The sequence below is a fragment of the Thunnus thynnus genome, chromosome 6 (assembly GCF_963924715.1).
Source record: "Thunnus thynnus chromosome 6, fThuThy2.1, whole genome shotgun sequence".
NCBI lineage: Eukaryota > Metazoa > Chordata > Actinopteri > Scombriformes > Scombridae > Thunnus > Thunnus thynnus.
The window spans coordinates 28,883,352-28,908,879 of record NC_089522.1 but is presented as its reverse complement, the minus strand read 5'-3'; the positions used below and the strand labels follow the sequence as shown (position 1 = coordinate 28,908,879).

At 38.1% G+C, this 25,528-nt stretch overlaps 1 protein-coding gene across 1 annotated transcript; it reads left to right on the top strand.

Moving 5' to 3' along the window:
* Window positions 1-5,033: 5,033 nt before the first annotated feature.
* Window positions 5,034-25,349, top strand: gdap1l1 (ganglioside induced differentiation associated protein 1-like 1). Its single transcript, XM_067593248.1, has 6 exons — window positions 5,034-5,587; window positions 13,552-13,744; window positions 18,209-18,382; window positions 22,839-22,933; window positions 24,625-24,739; window positions 24,846-25,349. The coding sequence occupies exons 1-6, from the start codon at window positions 5,408-5,410 to the stop codon at window positions 25,187-25,189; spliced, it is 1,101 nt and encodes a 366-aa protein (XP_067449349.1). The 5' UTR covers window positions 5,034-5,407; the 3' UTR covers window positions 25,190-25,349.
* Window positions 25,350-25,528: the final 179 nt, after the last annotated feature.

The following is a 25,528-nucleotide window of genomic DNA, read 5'->3' as shown; positions in this document are numbered from 1 at the left end:
AGTCCCTGACAAATAAATGTGATAAATTAAACTAAAATGTACTTAAAATGTTAAAACTAAATCCAAAATGACCCCTTTCAGTGTGTTATATGTACATATATTACTGGATTATAACTATTATTGATGCATTAACATGTAAGCAGTATTTTAATGTTGAAGCTAGTTGAGGTGGGGCTTATTCTGACAACTTTGTATAAATGTCTTATCTTTAAAAATGCATGTTTTATGCATATTTTATTATCTAAATGTCTGATAAATGTAGTTGAGTAAAAAGTACAATATTTAGTTGTAAGTAAAAGTCCTGCGAGCATAAAATGGAGATATTCAGCAGTGTACCGCACTCCACTCACTTCACTCCATCTGCTGGAGAATGTTGGTAACTGCAACTAAAACATTTCACTTCCCTCTCTGAACTGTTATAAACTTTTTGGCAGATTAATGAACAGTGGTGGAAGATCAACCTGCATTTAAGATTCTACTTAAGTAAAAGTACTGTCTGTGTGTACTTTTAGCAAGTATTATAAAATGATTATAATACATGCAATATAACTGTACATTCCTTGCATATACAGTACTGTGCAAAGGTTTTAGGCACTTTAGATGTTTAGATTCTTATCCATAATGCAAAACAATCAGGGAGGCGTCTGATTGGTCCCAAATTTATTCTGCAGCATGACAATGAGCCCAAACATCCAGCCAGAGTCATAAAGAACTATTTTCAGTGACAAGAGGAACAAGGAGTCCTGTAACAGATGGTCTGGCCCCCACAGAGCCCTGATCTCAGCATCATGGACTCAGTCTGGGATTACATGAAGAGACAGAAGCAACTGAGACGCCGAAATCCACAGAAGAGCTGTGGCAACTTCTCCAAGATGCAGAAACAAACGACCTGCCAAGTACCTCAAAAACTATGTGAAGGTGTATCAAGGAGAACTGCTGCTCTTTTAACCCCTTAACGTCCACCCTTTTTATAGAATTTTCGCCTATTTGGCATACCCAAATGGAAAAGCTTATAACAGAAGAACTGTAAGGCCATGATGCAGGTATTAGGCTTCATTTGACAAGTGACATCTTCTAGTTTCTGGAAATGTGCTTGTTTAGCATGTGGCTAAAAGACAAACAAAACTACATCAGTTCAAATAAGGCTCAAAAAAGTGTTTTTGGTCCTCGTCTATAATGAGTCATATTTGAATAACAATAATTAGGACATGCTTTATGCCAGAACTATGCAAATCACCACATACCTTCTACATCTTGTCAACCTGTATAAAATCCCAGACCTCTAGGCCTAACCTTATGGGAGCTAGGGAGTTTTTAGTTTGTGGTGTCACTGGTGTCCCCGAACCTCTCCAATCATCTCAAATTGGCCAAATTGTGCCAATTGCTTTTACTCATTACTGTGTGATGCGACCGCTTACAACTGGCTTAAGTGGGTCACCGGTGACCCGGTGGATGTTAAAAGGTTAAAGGCGAAGCTGCTCACAGCAAATAGTGATTTCATTCAGGTTTCTGCTGTTTACTGAACTTTGTATTAAGTCAACTGATAAATAAAAACTATTCATGGTGTTATTTTTGAAAGTATCCTCATTTACAGCATTTTTCACAAGTGCCTAAAACTTTTGCACATTTTTTGTTTTTCCTTTTTTAATTTCTTCTTTACTGATACTTTTTTACACTTTGTTCAATCTCTGCCAAATTGATTGTTTTATTTTAATATAATTTGACAATATTTTAACATTTGTAAATACCTTGGAGGGGAAGGGTGTACAACTGAATTTCATTGTACAATCCTGCATTGTATAATGACAATTAACATGAACCTTGAACCTTAAAATATCAAAGAAAAATATATTATATATTATATAATATTATATTATCATATACGACATTATTAGATTGATAAGACTGATAAAACTGAAGCTTCAGTGTTAGAGCAGCATGTTACTGTTGTAGCTGCTGGAGGTGGAGCTAGTTTCAATTACTTTATGTACAGTTAATGTAGAAATAGTGACTTGGTGGTAACTGGGTTTATTTATAGAGGCTCTGCATTGGCACACCAGTTAAAGCATGACGACCAGAGAGGAGATCCATTCAACTGTTTATTATATTTTCACAGGATTTCCACTTAAGGTGTTGACTGGTACAGATGATTTTATAGCTAAAAGGCAAACTAAAACAATAATTGGTAAACAATATCAAATATCAAATAGCACTAGTTTGCCATTATGTTAATTCTACAAAGAAAAGCAATTAATAAAACAAATATCCATAACTCAAACACACAAACGATACATCCAGTGTACAGTCAACAGGAGAAAATATCTGCTTCCACGTACAGAGATTATGCTTCAGCAGACAAAGGAAGGGGCTGAACATGGCCTGATTCAGGCCTTTTATCAGTTCAGGTGTGACCTGTTTGGTTGAGGCTACGTCCCGCCCATCTAAGACTGGGCAGGAAGGAGGATTTTCAACAGTTAGCTAGTTTAGTCTAATGGCTGCATGGAAAGCAGACTGTCCAAAGAGAAAGAAAGAGATGGAAGTCATGAGGATCAGGTCCAAGAGAAGGCAAAGCCATGAGGAAGCAGCTAGAAATGGAAAGATTCAAGAAGTAAAGGAGAACGAATCAGGTAGGAAGCATGATGAATATTTGTTTTTTATAAGGATAAGATTAAGTTCTTAGCATTTCTAGCCATGGTGATTAACTGTGCCGCTTAGGCAGGAAGGAAATCCGAGAGAATAGAGATAGTTGTTGATGCAGCATGAAAGTTTTTTTTATATCATGGAAATTACTGGAGAGGAAGTGCAGGGGCTGTTGAGAGAGGCGTTCAGTCCCTCTCAGAGCCCAGATTTACATGTTATATTAGAGAATGGGATGAGGGGAGAATTGAGTGTCATTTTCAAATCAGCAGAAAGCTGTAATGCAACATTTTGGGTGTAAACCGCCTCTAAAAATCAACAAAGAAGAAGAAGACCTAGGGGTCGGGCACCTCCCAAGAATCACAAGATAAATCTGAGGGGTCGTGAAATGATTAATGGAAGAGGAAAGGTTAAAATGAAACTGTCTTAGTAGTTTAGAGGGGAGGTCTCTCTTTGGTCGAACTGCTACACTGCTAAACACTACTTTCTCTTTTAAGGAAAAATCTTAATCTGAAAAGTAAGCAGTAAATATATCTGTTAAATAAATGCAGTGGAGTGAAGTATAAAGTATAAAATGGAAATACTAATTTGTACTTAAGCAGCGCTTGAGTAAATCCACATCTAATGAGATATATCTGCATCGCTAACCTCATAAAAACTAATTGACCTGTAAAACCTCTAATTTATTTTTTAATGGTAGCTTCATCATTGCTTGATTCATGTGTGAGGTGACTCCTCCTGACCTCTGTTTATTGCGTGTGTACCTTGTCAAATCCAACCAGTAGGCTACTCCTATGCTTGAATAATAATAATGAGCGTGTGTTAGTTGGTGGCAATTTGATTAAACACTACTTTATTAGGAATATGCATAATGTGAACATAATACAATATAACTAAAATAATAAATTTCCTAAAACAATAGATGTTGACACAGCACTTCTTAATGCAGGACCTTCCTTAACTGATATTGTACTTTATTGGTGCCAGTTTCCTAAAAAAATTGCCATTAATTAAATTACCAAAAACCAATTTACATAGAGTGAAGCTGCCCGTGACAAAAGCCTGCTGGGCCTGATTAGTAATCCAGACTTGTTGTACATTAGAAATCTCACAGCTATATATTGTGGAATATTTTATTCTACTTCTTTAAAAAATAAACATGTAACAATAACATGTACATATAAAAGAGCATCTATGAAAAGTGCAAAACATCTTCAGTAACCAAGGTTGAAAAAACTACATAATATAATAATATAACAGCAGCTGAATAGTGGATTTGACAGTTTATTCTAAAGCATATTTATATTTTATATCAGATTTACCTTTGTAAACAAACTTCTGTTTATAATCCCACTTTATAGACAATGCACAGGGCTTTTCTGCATAATGTCAATTATATACTGAGTATAAATTATTCTATCTGTTCATTGAACACGACTTTCTCATACCTTTAGTTATGTCTTCAGTCTAGTTTAATTTCATTCTGCTGCCTTTATACTTATACATTTAGATCTTATCTGCAGAAATATTAATAACTGTATTCTCTGTAAATGTTTTATTACTTCTCAGGTTGATATATTTATCTTATGTACATTTTTTTTTGTGAGTGTGTGTATATACTGTACTGTAAATATAACTAGAGGCCACATCCAGTCGTCTGCAGCATAGACATTCATGCACTATTGGCAACGTGAATTTTCGTTTTCTTAGATTTAGTTTTCTTATAAATCATTCTGCACAGTGAAGCTCAAATATCCAAGAGAAGGAACATTAAAGATCCCCCCCAGACATGTATTAAGATGAAAAAAAAAATACTCTGCTCGGAAAAGTAACGTGTTTGATTTGGTTTTTCCACAAAATAAGTGTAATTACGATGTTAAAATCCTTTAAATGGCATCTACTCCTTCTACCTCATTAAGAATTCCTGTAAATATGTAAATATATTTAATCTCAGAAGTTTAAGTTTTGGACACCAGATGTCTCCTACTTCACTGTAAAGTTCATTGTCACTGTTTGTGCACTGGAGACTTCAAGTTTCCACATCACACTTGTGTAAGTTGTATACTGGACCAGAATTGGCTCCAGTTGTAATGGAACAAATCATGCTTGTAGGCCCAAACCATTAAAATCACATTTACAATGACAGAGAAACTTTCAGCAGATGAATGTGGACACAGCCTCCTAATGTCAAACTCTGCACATCCATCATTCTGCACAGTGAAGCTCAAACATCCAACTGTAGGAACAAGAAGAAAAAAAACAACATATTTTTTGAATCGAGGGATACTTTAAGGTCTCTATTACTGACACTCTCTCCCACCTATATGAGCCGAGCCCTGACACTCTCCAGCCTCCATGTCCTTACAGGGAGCCGCTTGACCTTCCACTCAAGCGCTCCCTACGCGGGCTTCAACCGCGCATGTTTGTGCGTGGCCCCATCATGTGATGTAATACGGTTACACATTGCTTTAATTGTAAGTGCAGCAGCATGCTCGATTAAGTGGCTATTTGCATATTTATTACGGTGTGTGCGTTTTTTTTTTCTCCCTCACTCCTCACTGTTTTTCACTCGGAGGTGAAGCCGACTTCAGCACCGGAGCTGTCCGAGACTGACGGATGCTGCTGCCGCGTGAACAGATGATGCTCAGCTAGAGCTGCTGAAACTCTCTCTCTCTCTCTCTCTCTCTCTCTCTCTCTCTCCCTCTCTCTCCCTCTCTCCTCTTCTCTCCCTTCCTCGCTCCTCTCCTCCACACGCACAAAACGCTCTGTCATGGCGTCTTCCAACCATGTTACCCCCACCAACTGTAGCTGGTGGCCCATCTCAGCCATGGATGAAGACGGCAAAATCACAGACGGGGAGGAATGCGAGGAACCGACGGCAGAGCCCAAACCCTTCAATAAAGACAGGCTCGTTTTGTATCACTGGACGCAGTCTTTCACCTCCCAAAAGGTAAAGAGAGAGAGAAAAAAAAAGAACAGAGCTTGAAAATGGAGGTGGCTCCACGTCTGTTGCATGATATGATGCTACAGCGTGGAGCTCCCTGTGTGTATGTGTGTGTTTGTTTGTTATGATCAAAGCATGTTTTTCTTTTGGCATGCACATACCTCCGGAATATGAATACGATCCTGCAGCTGGGCAGACTTCCCATATGAGAGGTTTGGAAAAGCGCTGCAGCATGGGGCTCGTTTACTCGACATATAGCTGGTTCTGATGGTCAATATTCTGCATAAATCAGCCGTCATATCTTATCAGCTTCTACCTTTTATTGACACGTTGAAGCTTTTTTTTTTTTTATTTGTCGTCTTATAGCTGGTGGATGTGGTTATAACCTATGTGCTCTGACAGATGACAACCTAAATAATTGATTGAAATGATGTGCAAAACAAACCAAAGGCCACCTTCCCCCCTTCTGCAGCTGAATCATACCATATGTTATATCTGTGGCTTCTTTAAGTCTGCCTTTAAATTACCTCTGCAGACAGATACCTGTTACCTGCTAACTGAGCATGAGTAGGAAGATGATCAAAATGTTGTCTTTTTTGGATATCAAGACATTCAAAACTCAAGAAAGCTTTGTGTGTTGGTATGTATGATCAACAGGACTTCACAGACAACGTGTATATTAAAGGGGAACTCCACCAATTTTACACATGAAGATCATTTTTTCTGGTCATGGTTAGTTGTATGTCCTCTGTGGCTCTGGAGGAGCTTTGTCCAGTCTGGGACGATAACCCCTCCTGTGATGTCATTGTGATGTCATCAGGGATAACTGATATGGGATATGACCTGGGGACTTTTTTTTTTACAGGAATCCTGCGTGAGGTGTGGAGTTTGAAAGAAGTAATTTCTTTAACCAGACAGGCAGGGTCTAATACCACGTTCATGTCATATTGGAGTTTCCAACTTGTTAATAACGTTCATGTCTAGAGCTGCAACATTAATCATTTAGTCAATTGCCAGAAAATGAATTGCCATCTATTATGGCAATTGAATAGTCATTTTTTATTAAAAAATGCAAAAATTCTCTTTTTCCAGCTCCTTAAATGTGGATATTTTCTGGTGTATTTAGTCTTCTATGATAGTAAATTAATATCTATGAACTGTTAATCTGGATAAAACAAGATGTTTTGAGGTTGCATCTTGGGCTTTGGGAAACACATTTTACACCATTTTCAACATTTTTATAACCTAAAAGACTAATTGATTAATCAAGAAAATAACTGACAGATAATGAAATAATTGTTAGTTGCAACTCTATTCACGTCAACCTGCAAGACGTAATTACAATTGTGAAACTGGGATTTTTCTGAAAGCCGAATATATCCGTCTTGGCACTCAATAATACAAAAGTGCCTGAAAACCAAAGAAACACGGACGTCTCATGTCAGCCAAAGTCCGTCGTTCAGTGTTATTAAACCCAAATTTAATGGATAGCCTGTAGTTTAATTTAGTCAGTCCACAGTACTTTAAACCCTCATACAACCAACTGAGTTGTCATGAGAATCAAACTGAGTCTCCTCATCCAATCCAACATAACGTGAATGTGGGATAATAGAGAGCAGAAGAGTCATGATTTCACTTCCTGCCTAGCGTCTATTCCACTAGCGTCTATAACTCAATGCCTCCTCGCATTCAGTATTTCTTCTTTCTAAAAATAAAATAAAAAGTGTGGTCCTGGGGTTTGCTTTCCATAGTCTAAGACAACGCAGCTCCACTACAGCAGTTGCTATTAGACACTGAAATCTTCAGAGTTTTAACTACGTTGAAAAACGTACTTAGCACACAAAAAACTACAGCTGTCATTAAAACTAAACGTCATTGAAACTTACTGTTGTCCTTAAAACTCACCAACACAACCTCTGAGCCTGTCCTCCGAAAAAAAATGAGGCTATAGGTCATAAATTCAGTTGCCAAAAACGACCTTTACTTAGTTTCAGTGACAGACACCATCTAGTGGCTGTAGTAATTATGACCCGGGAAAGTGACGCAGTTCAGATGATGTCAGTATAAGGTCGTTCCCACTGGATGCTGGGTGGATGACTAGATAGTTAGATGGCAAAAAGTGGACTTAGCTGCAAGAGACCGCTGTTCGTTTCCCGTTTCCGACCGCGAGTCGGGAAATTTTTGTCGTTGGGGTGTTAACTGTTGCCATAATGACAAAGGCTGCCTAACTTTAAGGAAGTGCTAAGCATGTTTCAAGTGATGATTTTAACCCAAACCATGATCTTTCCCTAACCCTAACCAAGTGATTTTTGTGTCTAAACCTAACCAGGCCTTAACCACAGCGTCGTCACACCATATAACGAAACACTGATTTGTAAAGCGACATATTACACTCCAATGGGTTGTTCTGAAAATGCTCATATGGGTTGTTGTGGAGTGCAGGTACAAACTACCTATGTGGTCGTTTACTTTGGAGGACTTGTTGCAATCTTCTGATGTCATTTTTTCAGCTTTGTAGCTGTAATCTCTGCTGTCTAAACACATCTACACTGTTTAGTCCTCTTTGTCCTGCTGATTACAGATTACAGACGTGTCTGAACAAACCACAGATTCCTCCAGTGGACAGATGGACTCGCTTAGTCCGTTGAGCCGTGACATTTAACCTGTGATGGTCTAGGACTTACAGGAAATGGATTTTGTTAAAGGCCACTAAAAAAAACAGAAATATTGAATAAACAACAGTATTGAACCACCAACCCTTCCTGTGATAATTGGACGACCTATTCTGTCTCCTGAGCCACAGCCACCCCAATTTTAATTAGGATTTTGAATGAGTTTCTTTTACTTCTGGAAAAGAACCCAGAAGTTTCAGTTTCACCTGGGCTCCTTACTAGAAAAAACACAATTAAGTTGCATTTTGGGAAACGTAGGATGCAGTGTTTTTGGAGCTTTAACCCGTATTAGTGACTGAAAGTGAGAATATTTCATTCTTTTTTAATCTGCATCTTGCGAGTTCCCCAAATTTATGGAAATACAACACTAAATTGGTGGAGTGCCCCTTTAAAAAATAGACATTCACTGTTATGAAATGACAATCAGCGCTTTGTCTTTTAGCTCAGTGAACTCTATTTGTGCTTTAGGTGTACACATGGATTACACTCTTATGATTTAAATCTGCTTGTGCTTTACTGTTCTCTGCATATTACCCTGCATGTAATCCAAACAGCTATATCCCTGTATCACTGTTTATTCCTTTTCCACTGTAGACCAACAACCTTGAGTGGATGCTCAGACTCCACCTCACCATGTGGTGAAGGTTGGAACGTCAAGTATTAAGGCTGGATGTTGGCTTACAGCCAATGAGTCTGAGTGGCTGATTGTGCCAGTTGTCACTCAGCAGAGGGTAAACACCAGTCTCACTGTCATGATTATCACCTCCATCCTGGAGCCGGAGTAGCTGATGCGTTTTCACGATCATGTGTGACCGTGCTGTCAATGAGCAAATTATTGGGTTGTATCTCTTGAACAGCACACATGGATTTCAGCAAAAAAAAAAAATTCTGCACTGAATCCTTATTTATTTATACGATGGTGTATGACTTTTGTTGTTATGCAAGCTGAAGCGTGCTTTAAAATGCATTTTGGGGTTGCTTTTAAGAGATTAAGAGGCCAAGCACAAGGTTGTCCACTCCACCAGAACTGTACTTATTATTTCGTGCCTTAATATCACACAAATTGTTGCAGTATGATTGGTCAAAATATCCCCCCAGCACCTTGTGAGATATGTTTTATATTTAGTGGATCTTTCGTGACTTGCAAAACCCTTTTCCTTTCTCTAAAAATACAAAAAAAGTCAATACTCTGGCAATGAGACACTATCTGAGTGATAACAACAAAGGAGTCACGTCTCCAATAGATCAGCAACCGTTATCTCTGTGAAGACACAGTCGTCATCAGATGTTGAGGGGATTATTTACAAGTCTGTGTATGCCTCAGCAGGTTTGTGAGGAAAGAGGGAATCTGTGGCATTGAATTTCTCCTGTGTTTGTAATGCTTCGTGACTAACCGCTACTGTAACTGTGCTCCTGTGTCCTGAAGGCGGCCATACTGTATATTCCTCTACCTCATATGAGTGATGTATTGTGAGCACAGCAAATATGATAACGATAGAGACAGATGGTGCTTGATATCCTGGAGTAACAGCACATTTAGATGCCGGCTTCACAGATCAATACAGCTATGGCAACCTGAAGGCCTGCAGGTTAGAGATTTACACCTTCAATACACCTTCTCTCAGACTGTATCACTACTGTTTTCTATTTGAGTAGAGTGCAGCTTGTGATGATGCCAGTAAGTAACTGGTCAGTCATTTAAGGATTAGCTTCATGTGCTTTCCAAAGTAACTATTTATGTAAGTCCAACTGAAATTAAATTAATTTTTTTGTCTACTACAGCATATATGTCAGCTCTGTAAATCACTTGTCCAGTGTTCTACTTTGTGTAAAAAATCAGAAACCAAATGGTTTTAAATTCTTTGGTTTCATGATGATGCCCCCCTAGTTTTACATTTATAAGACAGAATACTGTTAGTTATCTGTCTGTGGAGAACTTGTTTCAATACATCAAATCGAATCTTTGCATAAAGCGATAACATGACGTTCTATCATAGGCAGAGCAGATGGTCACACTGAGCCTGATTGCATCCTGCTACACAACACAAGAGCCACAGACTCTGAACAATAACCCACATTAGCTTTCCTGCTAACGTCTCCTTCTTAAGCACACATCTTGTCCTGCACTGTAGCTTGTTGAACGAGTCACCAAATGAATATTCACTGCAGTGTTCATTTTGTTGACAAATAATTTTCGTCATAGTTTTCATCAATGTTGTTTTGCTGATGAAAATGAGACGATAACTAAATAAAAGCTAATTTATGGTGACAAAATCTATTGACACTTTCATCAATGAATAAAAACAATATGAAAATGTTAGGGGCAAATTAGTTGGGAAGAGATCAGACATATGGATAAATTTCACGTTTGATGTCAAGGAAAACAAGACCCTTTGTAAAATGTGTGGAGCGACAATCACCGGTAAAAACACGAAACGAACCTGAAGCAACATTTGCAGACGAGTTATCCCAAAATTCATGCAAAGGTAAGCACACTTAAATGTTTTCTTTCAAGATAACGTTATTTTATCAGCTAACAAGAGCTGGTGTGTTTTCGCTGAACTTGTAATACAATACAAGCTAAAAGAAACCACTTCTGTCCTTTACTGAATGACCCAGAGTTGCTAATCTGAGATTGTAAATTAAAGGATTGATTGACACGCTATATGTAACAAACAGAAGAATGCATGTCTGAAGAAATGTTTACATTGAGCTTGCAATACCACACTGATGTGTCAAAAAAACGTAATGTTAAACTTAATGTTCATGTTATGTTACTTACTGTTAGACATATGACAGGAGAAAGGAGCAGAAGTGTAGTATAGAGACAAATTGGAGCTGTGTGTACATGTGTATGAGTGAGAGAGGGGAGGTCAGGGGGTGAGAGAGAGAAAAACTAGAACTTGATTTTTTTCCCCCCTTTATTCAACCTCGCAGATACAGAAGACCTACGATGACAAGGACTGGCCACCGTGTGCAATTAAAGCTAGTGCATCCCAGCAGATTATTTCAACAACTCTTTTAAGTACTTCTAAGCACAAAAGTGACTCTAAAGAACAACTTACCGAGGAGGAGGGCATAGATAATGGATTGGGCGCACAGGATTACTTACCATATTCTTGTTTCTTTTACATGAGACTTGGTTTTATTTGTATTTTATTTTAAGATAAATAAAGACACATATCACAACAGTTAAAACGGTGTCTGTATTGCACGTTCAAACCTCAATACCATTTCATAATGACAGATAAATAGATGTTTCCTCCAGGAAACTATGACGAGTTTGTAGAGCAATCTGTGTAACTGGAAATTCTATAGAAACGTATAAATAATGCACTACACTTTAACTAGATTTTGACTAAAATCTTATGATATTTCATCAACTAAAACTAGACTAAAACTAAAACACCTAAACTAAAACCATTCAAATAACTAAAATATGACTAAAACTAATCAAAATTTGCTTTTGAAATGTACACTGATTCACTGGGGAAAAGTGCACCACTAACATCTGTTAGCAGGAAAGGTAGCTAATTAGCTGCTCAGCTGCAGCACATTAAACATCATGTAAACATACCTGAAAATGATTTGGTCACTGCTCTTCAAAATCCCTGCTAACAACGCAATTTGCGAATGTAAACACCTTATCCTGGTTTTGAAAACCTGGATGTGCTACCTGGAGTACTACAATAGAAACCAGGATACTGTCGCATGTAAACACCTTACACACCTTCTTTGTTGGTACAGAACTTAGTGGCTGAGATGGTGAGAAATCAGGACGCAACTGCACAAAGATGATTAGAAACCTGGCTTTTGTATTCATGTATGCAGGGATATAAATAACCAGTTATCTCATGTTCCATGGGAACGCCATATCCCAAAGAAGATCAAAACCAGGATAAAACTGAAAACCGGGATACTAGTGTGCATGTAAATGCACTCACTGTCTGCCCATGACTTGTAACTACAGTCGTTTGTCTACTTTGTGTGTTGCTCCCTGCGGTGTAACACTGGCCTGCCAACTGCTGTCAATCAAACACAGACACTGATGCGTCCCTCCAGCGGCTGAGACGAAAAGGAGCATTTCTAATATTTCCCCAAAGACCATTTTCTTCCTTTTAATAATAAAAACTGTTAACCACACATTTAAAAATATGTTGACATTATTTTGACTACAAGAAGAGATGACTAAATGTGATTCCACTGTATATGTATAACTGAAAGGGGTTTATTTTGTGCTGTCCAAGCAGCTGAACTACTTGGCATGATTACTGTGTGGTGACTAATATTATTATATAACAGTCTCTGGCGTTGCAACAGTGACTGTGTTATTGTGGGCATCACCAAGGCACACCTCAGCAGTGTAATACTTGGGACCTGAAACATTTGGCAGTTTTATAGAGAAATCCGTGATTTAGTGTGTGAAATGTTACGCTGATGGAGATGTAAAAAGCTTTTTATTCTTTGTCATTGCAGCTGCATTCACAGATTTGTTCTCGCTGTCCGATCCAGCGGTCCTGCTGTAATTATTGTGTCTGTGTTACTAAATCTTTCAGTTTTATTTCATTACACCATGTCTGGCCATGTACGGCAAAACTCCCATTTTACCCTTCCTCCTAAGCGGCCAGATGTAGCACTTTATACCCCAAGTGTCATCTCCTTTTATTAATCTTCCCACTAATAGCTCTCTGCGGACCTTGGCTTATCCTTCATCCTGCTAGAAATGGATCCTGACTGTCCTGTATGGTTTTTGCTCATACTCTAGCACGCTGTAAAACATATCATTATTTTTCCAGACCGCACAAATAGTTCAGCCAGGCCTTTTTATTCTATACATCTAAAACATGATAATGTTTTTATGGCATGAAAGTCTATTAGCCTTTGATAGTATTGCAATAACTCTTTGTTGTGCAATGTTTCTGTTTCACCTCATCAGTCCTACTCTTGTTTTTGTGTTCTACTGTCTGGATAATATCTTTACTGCAACAGTTCATATCATTTAAGACATTTATTAACATATATATTGCAAATCATTATATAAAGAAGGCGTCTATGTGTTTAGAAAGACAAACTTTTCTTTCCTCTTGTGGATTTTACTTTTTTAGTTTTGATAGCCTGAAACAAAACAGCAGAACAAATTATTGCTTTTAGTGTCTCATCTTTCCTGCTCATAAGCCAGACGATACTGTTACGCTCCTGTAGAAAATGTGCACATAAGAGAGTATTGGTTGGTCGCCTTGACATGCAGTTTCATCCACCTCCCCAGGAACTAAGCAAAATCTGTCCTTGTAATTGCAGGTACGTCTAGTCATTAACGAGAAGGGGCTGGTCTGTGAGGAGAGGGATGTGAGCTTGCCGCTGCAGGAGCACAAGGAGCCCTGGTTCATGAGGCTGAACCTGGGCGAGGAGGTGCCTGTCTTTCTCCACGGAGACACCATCATCAGTGACTACAACCAGATTATAGATTACCTGGAGAAGAACTTTGTGGGAGGTACAGTGATAATGCGGCTCCCATCTAATGATGCTGTTTCGCTTTTTCTCCTCACTTTAACCTTTTGTTTTCAATTTTTCTAAATCAAAAATGAGTTTGTTAAACTCGTTTCAGTTAATGTTGTGTTTTAGTCATGCATTCTCTAAGTGACACACACACAGAACCAAGGCTTTTTGGGGCCTTAGGGGATCTAGGGCCCTTGCTAGAGAGCTTACTCAAGAAAATATGAGGCTATTCTCCAAAGCATGCAAACCTGTGGTAAAGACCATTGGAATCCATTCAAGGCCATCTGTCGCCCTCATACAGTGTGTGAGTCTGTACTGTAATGTGAAACTTGTGTACTCTGGAAGCTGTCGCAACAATGTCTTTGCACTAATGTCATCAAGATGAACTCCTCTGATTGGATTAGACGAAACTGGAATAACCCTTTGGGGGATATTCGTGGCAGTCACAAATATGACACAGATACCAACACAAGAGAGAAAATTTAGGATGATTAAACGAGTGATCATCACTAGTCCAACAAATAAATCAGAAAGAAGAACATCAGCAGCAATTCAAGTGTGATGAGGATGGAAGAATATACATAAGAGGTGTCAAGATGTGGCTTAAAGATCAGGCTTAACTGCCATAAATGTCATCCAGTGCAAGAGTAAGCAAACGTTAAGACGCATACACTAAACCCTGTGTTGTATTATAGTATCTGTGGGTGGTGTGTCTTATATTATCATCAGCTGAGACATTATGTAGATGTTATGTAACATCCTGGAAGCCTCAAACCACGAAAGGCCTGAGGGAGGTTGAGAGCTGGCCAACAACTGAAGAAGCCCCTCGTCTTAGTTTAGCTTGCAGTCACTTGTCTGGAGCAGCGATGCTTGAAAGCTTCGATTTCAGTAGTAGAAGATCTGGTTCACTGCTTGCACAGTAATAAAAGGATTCAAGGCAGAAATGGACGCTAGTGTTTGATGTCTCAGTCTCATCCAGATCCAGTTATCTGAGCTAATTTATACTGCAATACATTCAGTTAATTCATTTTGGAACAAGTTACTTTGAAGTTATACTCAATCTGCAGCTTAAAACACCATTCAGTATTTTCCAGAGTGTAATAGTTCAGTTAAGGTGTGTTTGGTTTTTGTTTTTTTTTGGGTTAAACACATTTTAAAACCAGACCTCAAGCTGGACATGCTTTTATCCAGAAGTCAATCTGTGGGATAAGACTTACAGACATGCTTTTTCTCTTTGTTTAAATCCCTAATGAATGCTGGCAGTGGACTGCAGCTGGTCTGTAGAGTGCAGCTGTCTCAGAAAAGAATCGAGACTCTTAAACCAGTGCAGAGCAGCACAGGGCCGACTCAGACTACTTTACAGTGTTGTGGATGGGCTTTTATTGTGAGAAAGCTGTTTGTCGACTTATGAAAATCAAACAATCAGGACCTCAGTTGGTCTTATGTTCTGTCACAGTCATCCTGAAAGTGTAAAGCTGTCGGAAGTTGATCTTTGGATGGCCTTCGGGCGTTGTTGTAATATTTCCATCACAATACTGCAGCAGACCACCTCGAGGACCGCTGCATGGCATGCCCTGGTTGGCATGCGGGTCCTTGGACTGATTACTCAGCTTCCTGGATGTCTGCCAGGTGCAGCTCCACCCTTCGCAAGCTTCTCTGTTGGCTCAAATACCCTCAAGCAGCTGACAGACTATCTCTGTTTTGTCAGCAATGCCGGGCCCGTGTTGGCTGGCTGTGACCCTGCAGAGAGATAAAAGTTTTTTTGTTTTCGTTTTGTTCTGCTAATCTGTTTTTTCTTAATACTGAATCACAGCAGCAGGTCATTATGCTGACAACCGTCCCTCCCAGCCACACAGCATGTAGCTAGACTGCTGATTGCTAATGTAAGAATTAGGACAGCAAAATGTAAAAGCTGGTTCCTTCACTAATAACGCTTTTTAAAGGAATAGTTCAACGTTTTGGGAAATAATCTGCACCAAAACTGAAGTGTAAAAATGTTGAGTTATGGTTTTTTGGGGAGTCATGTGGCACACAATTTCTTGGTCTGGTGCTGTGGCTTCCCGGCAACTACCACGGCTTGAGGCGTGCCACGATGGGCACTCAAGGCCATTAACACAGAAACGCGGATCAATTCAATAAAAAAGATTTTCTTAACATACTTTTTTTTGGATAAAAAACAGTTTGGAATATAAAATACAAAAAACAATTGGATTTAAAATAATACTGAAAAAATTAATTAGTCTCAAAATACACCATTGTTTTGTGCTTTATTTCAATGAATCAATTAATCAATCAAGTTTATTTGTCGCATATAATCATATAAAGTACAATCACAGTGAAATGTAATCCCATCACTTCCTTCAATTTGTGCATTAAAATGAGTTTCAATAGAATAGAAACAGTAAATATATGTGAATAATTGGAGAGAAAACAACAAAAACAAGACTCCTCTCATTTCTTAATGTACCGTTTACCTTTTTTCTTTTTTCTTTTTTCAAAAGCAACTGATGATGGCAGAAGCAAAAAAAGTAGGTTGTCTAATATTCGCCTCTTTCAGCTTTCTTGGACAAACAAATCTGGATTTATATTACAAAAGGACCGAGCTGTGTGCACGAAAATGTTATGTGTCGCACTTCAAGTGTAAAATGTCAGTTTTGAAACAAGATGCCAGAAAAACTTCAAAGATAAGGCCGATAAAGCTGAATCAATCAAAAGGGCAAAGCTTCCTGTACTGGTGTTTACAACCCTATATGCCGCCAAAAACCAAGCTACAGAGGGCAGCTATAAAGTCTCACAGTGCACTCTTAAATATGGGAAGCCATTCTCGGATGGAGAGTTTATAAAGGAAGCTTTCCAAAAGTCTCCAAATACAGACCAAAGATCACACAGCTCAGCAAAGAAAAGCAGGGACAAGGGTCTCACTAAATCGGTAAGATTGAATTAATTTTCTTTTGTGCCCTTGTAATTTTCATACATTTGCATAAATAGTGTGTGTGTTTGTGTGTGTAGAGTGCAGATCTTTTGACATGTGGAATCTAGATGGGGAGACAAGCAGAAGCAATAAATAAATACATAGATGCTAAATATGCTCATTATGAAAATGAACTGCATCTGTGATTTTTATTTGTTTTAAACATTGTTAAGTGAAACTGGACATCCAAAAGCATGCCAACTCCTGCTGAAGCCACTGTGGAAGTATGTTAAAGTGTAATGCCACCGATGAGTCATTATGGTCTCAATCGCTAAGTTTGCGTCCTATAATAAGTGTGCTGCTGGTCATTTTTGAAATCATTGCTCTGTTAATAAGATTTGAAGGCTTATAGTAGCTTTGATGTCTGCTGTGTGGGTGTTGATTGACAGCTGTGATTGACAGTTGGCTCACCGGCTGCTCTTCCCGGCTCCGGGACTCACACTGAGTCGGACTATTGTCGCAATATTTTGGTATATTTAATGCTACTTGATTGGAATACCTGCCCTGTTAGCACATATTAGCTAAAGTAGTTAATGTTAGCCCAAATGTGCACTGCTCGGTGTTCACCTAGCGGGGGCGTGTTTCCCGAACATGAAAGGAAACACCCAACACTCCTTATTTGGAAGGTCCTGTCTCTAAACGGAAAAGACGGTGCTGAACATAAGCTTTTTTTGGACGGAGCCAGGCTAGCTTTCCCCCCTTGTTTCCAGTCTTTATGCTAAGCTAAGCTAACAAACTGTAACCTTATATTTAACGTACAGATTCTAACTCTCAGCAAGAAAGCAAACAAGCATGTTTCCCAAAATATCAAACTATTCCTTTAACCTGAGCAACAGCAGATAAATAGAACAGAACAGGCCAGTAGGGGACTGGTGTAATGAGCTATCAGTGTTGCCTAATTAACCTGTTTTATGAAATTCTGGCCTCCTGTCACTGTGCATATTGTGCTTTTTGATCATCTGGATTGTCCTTGAATCTCATCTCATGGGGTTATACAGTGTGTGCTCAGCTGTTACTTTTCCACTCCGCATAAATTCGTAGAGGCTTCTTAGTCCCCTGGAGACATTTTTCAGTTTGCTTCAGTATTGTTTAAATGTCAGGCTTTGTGAAACGTGACCTGTGGTGCGTTACAGAGAGTTAGGGGTGTCATCTGTTACCAGGTTACCATACTGTGTGTCATTCTGACAGCTGAAGGGAGAATTGAATGTATTATTTTTGGGTTGTGCAGCACAAAGCTTCATGACAGTTGCTTAGAAACCTCAGGTTCTCTTGGAAGTCATGAAGTGCTTAAAAAAATATACTAAGTGCGCAATTGTTCCCTAGATTCTTTTTATTATTTTGTACACATTGTGTTGTGTATGTGTGTATATAACTGTTTTTTCTGTGCCTTTGTTTGTCCTCAGAGAAACATGACATAACAACGTTCTGAGCTACATTTAAAATGTTTTCTCTGTATTGGTGTTTTCATGTCGGCGTCTCAACCTGCAGACACGGTGGCTCAGTTGATTCCTGATGCAGACTCGCCTCTCTACGAACGTGTGCAGCAGTACCGCCAGCTACTGGATGGTCTGCCCATGGACGCTTACACACACGGCTGCATCCTCCATCCAGAACTCACCACTGACTCTATGATCCCAAAGTACGCCACCGCAGAAATACGTAGTAAGTGAAGCCAGCTCACTGCATTGTGGAGAGATGACTGTGCATAATTCTGCATTAATTACAAGTGGAATAGAGTGGATGTTATATATATATTTGTAATAATAATCTTTGTTTATAGAGCACCTCTTTAAAAGTTACAAATTTCTTTATACAAGGCAGCAAATTAAAATTAAAAAGTATAAATCAAGTATTAAATCTTATAAAATTCATTTGATTTGATAATAAATTGGTAAAACAAATTCCTTATAATATAAGATTTAAATAACAAAAAGACAATTGAAGTAAAGCAAAAAGAAAAAAAACAAAATCAGGATAAGCTCTCCGATAAAAGTATCATTTTGTGCGTGTCATTTTCACACTTTGGTTTGTGTACAGATCAAACAAATGAGATATAAAGTTTTAATTAGTGAGCTTTCGAGATGCTTTAGCTGTTTCCCCCTGTTTCTAGTATTTATGCTAAGCTGAGCTAACTGGCTGCTGGCTGTAGCTTCATATTTACTGTACAGACATGAGAGCGGTATTGATCTTCTTATCTAACTCTTAGCAAGAAATCAAATAAATGCATTTCCCGAATTGTGAAACTATTCCTTTAAAAGATGATTTCCTCAGGCTGATTTTTCGACTACAAACACTCTATCCCCTCCAGGATGTAACAAACCTCTGCTCGAGTATCTCAAGCTGCATATAGCAAAGCCACAAAGAGCCATAAAAGTAATCAATAAGATCTGAAAGTCAGTTCTAAACATACTGGTCCTCAGTGTAAGGAGACTGGTGTGATGTGGTTGTGCCTCTCAGCTCTGGTTAAAAGCTTGGCAGCTGAGTTCTGTACAGTCTGAATCAATATACTGTATTTGTGGTTGAGACAAGTATAAAGACTGTTACAATAATTAAGGTGTGAGATGAAAACATGCAAAATGGCGTATCTTTAAAATTTAAAAAACACTATTTTAGAAATATTTTAAACATGATTAAAAAAAAAACATTTATGGTACGCTGCTCAAAAACAAAACACCAAGATTTCTTGCAACTTGCTTGATCTGTTGTAACAGAGAACTACAGCTGTCTTGTCTTGTGATGTGCTGAGACCCAATAACAAGGATTTCAATTTTACTGCAGTTCAGTTGAAGTTACATTTTTAAACAATCCTGTAAAGAGAACTACAACAAACTGGACCCAACAGGGAGGTACAACAGGGTATCGTCGGCATAAAATGAAAACAGAAGCCATGTCTGTGGATGGTCAGCTCCAAGGGAAGCACCTATAAGACAAATAAAAGGTTTCATGTGATGCATCTGCAATCAAAATTTTCTCAGATTTAAATAAATATCTTGAATTTAAAAATTAGTCAGGAGCTCTTGGACAGTGTGCAGCAGAGCCCGACCGATACAGGATTTTTAAGGCTGATGCTGATTTCAGTATTTGAGGATTTAAAGAATATATATTGTCTGGTGTTTATTTTTGAACAGAAATATGTAACATAAACATTTTTGATAAGGATCCCTTACATTTAGTTGTTTAGAGTTCTAAACAAGATATGTATTTAACAGGACATTATGCAGTTGAAAAATAAACTTGTTTTTATTGTCAAAAGCATAACAGTAACTGCAGCAGTAAACTTCACTGGAATTATCATCATTATTATTGTTAATTATTATTTATACTGTATATCTAGTGCTTTTCCACTGGCTGAATAATCCCTCTGTAAATACCACTTCTAGCCAGTTGTTCTATTCTATGATCAGTTTTAGCTTTAAACTTTTCAGACAAACTACAGGTATAATTTCTGTGGTGAAAATCAGACGTGTTTCCAGTGCACTGACTGTAATTAACATGTACACAAATGTGAGTCACAGATATATTTACCATTACATCAGTTACACAGAAGGAGAATATCAACTCATTAGATATCTTCACTCTACTGCCATGATTAGCTAGTTTCGTGGCGAACGAGGGAACTAATTTAGCAACAGATAAAACTGTTAGCATGTATTTTATTGACACTGACAAGAGAGAAAATGACTGGACTGTTGCTCACTGACTCACTAGAAATGTCTTACTGACTGTTTCACAAATGAACATAAACCCAAGTTTGTCAATCATTATAAACGCCAATACCAATTTGTGCAATTAGCTTAAATCACCCCGCTGATGTATCAGTCGGGCTCTAGTATGGAGTCCTACTTTATAATTGTCCCTAAAAAGATGTAAACATTGTTTGGTTTCTTCTTAGCCAAACATCTGAATGACCAGAAACAGACTGAACCGCAAATTCAAGCAGCTGAATCCACTCAGCTGTGTATAACACAAACAGGCATGTTGATGCAGGGTAATCCCATGTGACAGAGTGTTCTGCTGCATTTCACAGTTCATGTTCGCACACGTTTACTATTCAGAGTAGATGCACGTTGGTCTACAGGTGTGTGTGCTGTGTTAGTATACAATATACTTTTGTGCTTGTTTGCATTTCAAAGGTTTTATTCTTATCACTTAAAGTAACTTGTTTCTTGGCAACAGACAACGATAAATATAGTGTCTGAACTTTATGTGCAGAATGTGTTGATTGACGACATAAAAAGTAGATGCTACTTTTGTTTTTGCCCTTTTTCTGTGCTTATTTGTATTTTTGAAGCATTATATAAATAGCTTTTAGTGTTTTTAAGTCTTTTCATTATTCTGGACATTAACAAGCTCTCTGTGTGCATGAGCCTCAACTTTGGGACCAACTGGTCTCCCAGAGCAGAAACAACAGGCAGGCATTATGAATGCAAAGCTATTCATCTCCCTTACAGCATTTTCCACATCATAGGCAAACAAATCCCTGTTTTATGTTCACTGTGTGACTAGCATACTGTGTAATTTGACGCCACTCAATACCAAAACCCCTTAACACAGCACATTGTAGTGATGCCAGGTTATATATCCCAACGGCTGATATCAGGCCTTCCAGTCTGAACTGTAGTGCTCTTTCCATCAGGTAATGGCCTCGCCATGTAAATTAAAACAACCGGCTGGATTTGATGAAATTCTGCAGCAGAATTAATTATGCAGTTCAGTCTGTGTCGTATCTTTAGAATCAACATCAGTGATTGCATCAGTGATTTTCATGTGTAATTATCCACTAATATTTGTTTTATGTCAAATCATTTTTGGCTGCAGTATTAAAAACAGATTTGGATGATTATATTACAGGAAGGGACAGCTCACACTTTATTAAAACATTTTAATATTTATGTGTTCATCAAATTCAAGTTCAACTTGATGAACACTTCAACGAAGATTGTTATTTGTGCAGAGTAATACAAGTCATCTGTACAATGAAATCTTTAGGATGAGACTCTGGACGGTACTGCAGGCAAAAGTAATTATACACAACAACAATAAGATGAAGAATAAAGAAAAAGACAGAAAAAAAGTACTATAAATAAGGAATTTGAAATAGATAAAGGTACCAATGTATAAATAAATGGTCGGCGTTCGAGTAGAGTAATTAGATGCTATACAGACGAAAGCAGTGATACAAATAGTGCAAAGGGTGTAAGAAGCTGTCACAATACTGCAGGGCAAAAGACGTGACTGTTTCTTGTGGTTTTATTCACATTCCAGTTGATTAATGGCAAAATGTTTGACACATATTTTCAGTGTAGATACAATTAAGACTGATAATGTGTTTCAATCACAATCTAGACTGGATTTTTATCATTCAAAGGATAAAGCTGGTTATATTTTTGTTGTTGTCAGCAAATACAATGAAAAGACTAAAACCAACAATGTGTTAGTCCAACTCTTAATACTTTCTGACTTCCTGTTACTGTCTGTGCCCATTGTTATCTACTGAAGATGTAAATCTTTATAAACAGATCTTTAATATGTACTTTTGATTTTTTAAAAGGCTAAATCATTTCCTTAACCAGGTGGACACTGTAGATTGTTCACAATAGAGATTTGTTGCAGAGAACAATACAAAATGTCAAACTTTGGATACACAGAAAATACTTGTTACTTAATAGGATCAATGCATTGTTGGTTTTGGTCTTTTCATCAGTTAGTTGACAATAAGAAAAATATAGAATATCACCAGACTTTAATCCTTTAATACTATGGGCTTCAGTGAAGCATTTATACCTTATGTGCCACAGTTTACAACATACTGTAGGTGTCTCCCTCTGCCCTCCAGGGACTATGAAGGGAGCACAGATGAGATTAAGCTGATAACTCCTTGGATGATTAAACACTCCTGGTCCCTTGAGTATCTGTTCTGTGCAAAATATGCCTGAAACCACAGTGGCTGGGAAATGTTGTAAATGTCTAATAATCTACAATTTATGACCGACTGTATGCAAACAGAGCTACATTGTTTATATTTGTTCAAGTATCAAATTTGTTACACTCAAATTTTCTTCACCCGAGCTGCAGATCCAGACACTATTTGTTTTCTACGGTATGTTTGTGTGTGCAGGACACCTGGCCAACGCTGCGACGGAGCTGATGAAGTTGGACCATGAGGAGCCACAGCTGACAGAACCGTACCTGTCCAAGCAGAAGAAGCTCATGGTGAGTTTTGTATAAAAGTTTTTTATCTTTCACTCATCCTCATTGTTTTGAAATGTTGTGCATAAGGGAGAGACAGCCACTATGAAACAGAATCCCTTATGTTTTTACCATAAAATACAGTAATTTACCCATTAATAATGATGGACTCAAGGTATTTTAATGGGATTTTTAAGGAATAATTCATGAATCGTAATTATTAAGGCATTTTAAATACATTTTCTGTATGGTTTAAAGGTTTTTGACCACTAGTAACGCTACCACCAGTACACTTGAGTCCCCATTTTGCGCACAGTCCTGTTAATGGTTCGCACTATTCCAGTGATCTACAGGTAGCTGTAATGTGCAAAGAAACGCAGTGAAGAAGAAGACTGCAATCTAGTAAACATGGATGTAAACAATGCAGGATTTAAAATACTTTAAATTCGGCTTTGCAAAGGAAGGAAATTCATTCAACAGGTTTGTTAGACCTCAGTGATTCGTACATGTGTTTCAGTGAGTAAACACTGGATGCAAACATAAGATTTATCTACAGAGTGCCTTTAAGGCCATTTCAGTGGTAAAATCCCCAAACTGACCAAATTAAATTAATATTTTAAAAGAGCTTTGATTTTTTAATTAGGGTGAAAATTCAGAGATGGCTTTCATGCTGTTTTGTAAATTCAATGTTTTCAAGGTATTTAACCCACATAGAAAGCCCATTAAAAGTTATACAAATATTACAGTCCATTACTTTATTCATTAATTTAGCCCATCTGGGGTCAACCTATTGAATGCCAAAATACTGACAATTGTAAATCATTAATTTACACTTGAAAACATTTCAGACCCTTTAACTGCGTGTAGGAGCACAGAAATGTAAAGGAGATATTATGCTGACAGCTCTGTTGCCTTATTTACTCCTTAATATTTTGTGATGGACAAACACAATGCAAGTCAAACTTACAGATAACGTTTCATTTTCCAAATGATCTTGGACCTGGTTATACAATTCCAGGGCTGCAGCTGAGGGAAGTTTCATCATAAAAGCCCTTTAGCCCTTTCCTCTCATTGCACCACTGAAGAGCTGAAAAAAACATTCTGCAGCATGCAAATCCCGTAACACTGTACCTTTGACCTAAATACAGCTCATGTTCCCTTGAGAAAAGGTCCAGATGTACTGACAGTGTTTGCACCTGTTACAAAACCTGTAAAATATTCTGCTAATAGCAGAAAGTGAAACATGTAAAAAAAAAAAAAAACATATTGTACATGATGATAAAGCTGAATATGCACGAAGTAGACAAGTAGCTGTTTCACCAGTGTTTTAAAAACATGAAGCAGGGATGCGACAGGGATCAGACTGAGACATGTCAACAACTATCGGACGGATTGGTGTGAAATTTGGGAGAGAATGAATCCTACTGTCTTTGGTGATCCTCTAACTTTTCCTGTAGCACCACCATGAGGTTTACATTTGTGGTTTGGAGTAAAATGTCTCAACACTTACTGGATGAATTAATTGCTGTAACATTTGATACACACATCCACATTCCCCTGAGGATGACTGTAATATCAGTGACAGCTACAAATATCTTTCCTCAGAGCATTTGGAGCAGAACAACCATATTTTTACTTCATAGAGCTATTTTTTTCAGCTGTGCAATGATGGATTTGGCTGTTGAGATCAAAGGTTTTTGTTTTATGATTGGCAGGCAAAAATCTTGGACCACGATAATGTGAACTACCTGAAGAAAATTCTGGGGGAGTTAGCCATGGTTTTAGATCAAGTGGAGGCTGAACTGGAGAAAAGGAAACTAGAGTATCAAGGTTTGTCCAAATGATTGTCTTTTATCATAACAGCACTGTAATATGTTCTGAATATTTCCTACAGTGTTGTTTTTTGAATTTGTTTTTTTTTTTTTCATCCTTTCAGGTCAAAAGTGTGAGTTGTGGCTATGTGGACCTGAATTTACACTAGCTGATATCTGCCTCGGAGCCTTGTTGCACAGGCTCAAGTTCTTGGGACTTTCTAAGAAATACTGGGAGGACGGCAGCCGACCCAACCTGCAGTCCTTTTTTGTGCGTGTGCAAAAACGCTACGCTTTCCGCAAGGTCTTGGGCGACATCCACACGACCCTCCTGTCCGCGGTCCTACCCAACGCCTTCCGGATGGTAAAAAAGAAGCCGCCGTCCTTCTTTGGGGCCTCGTTTCTCATGGGCTCCCTGGGAGGAATGGGCTACTTTGCCTACTGGTATTTAAAAAAGAAATACATGTAGTGAATGCCCTCTTGTTGTGTTAAATGTCTGTGTATTTGTGTGATGTTTCAACTTTTCTGTAATGTTTTATGACTGCAGGAAAACATAATGAATCTATATAGAGAACACTATTACTTACCTGGGTGAACAAAGAAATATTAAAACATTCCATAATAAGAAATTCTTGACAGCACATTTTCTGGTAATCAAGGCCTTCATCAAGTTTAATTTCTGGCAACTTGCAGCTCTTGTGCCTGTAAGTCCTTGTTTAACTCTTGTTGGAGGCATGCATCAGGTCCACATACTGAAAACTTCAACTTCAAAAGTAGAAACCCAGACAAAATGTTAAACACAGTAACA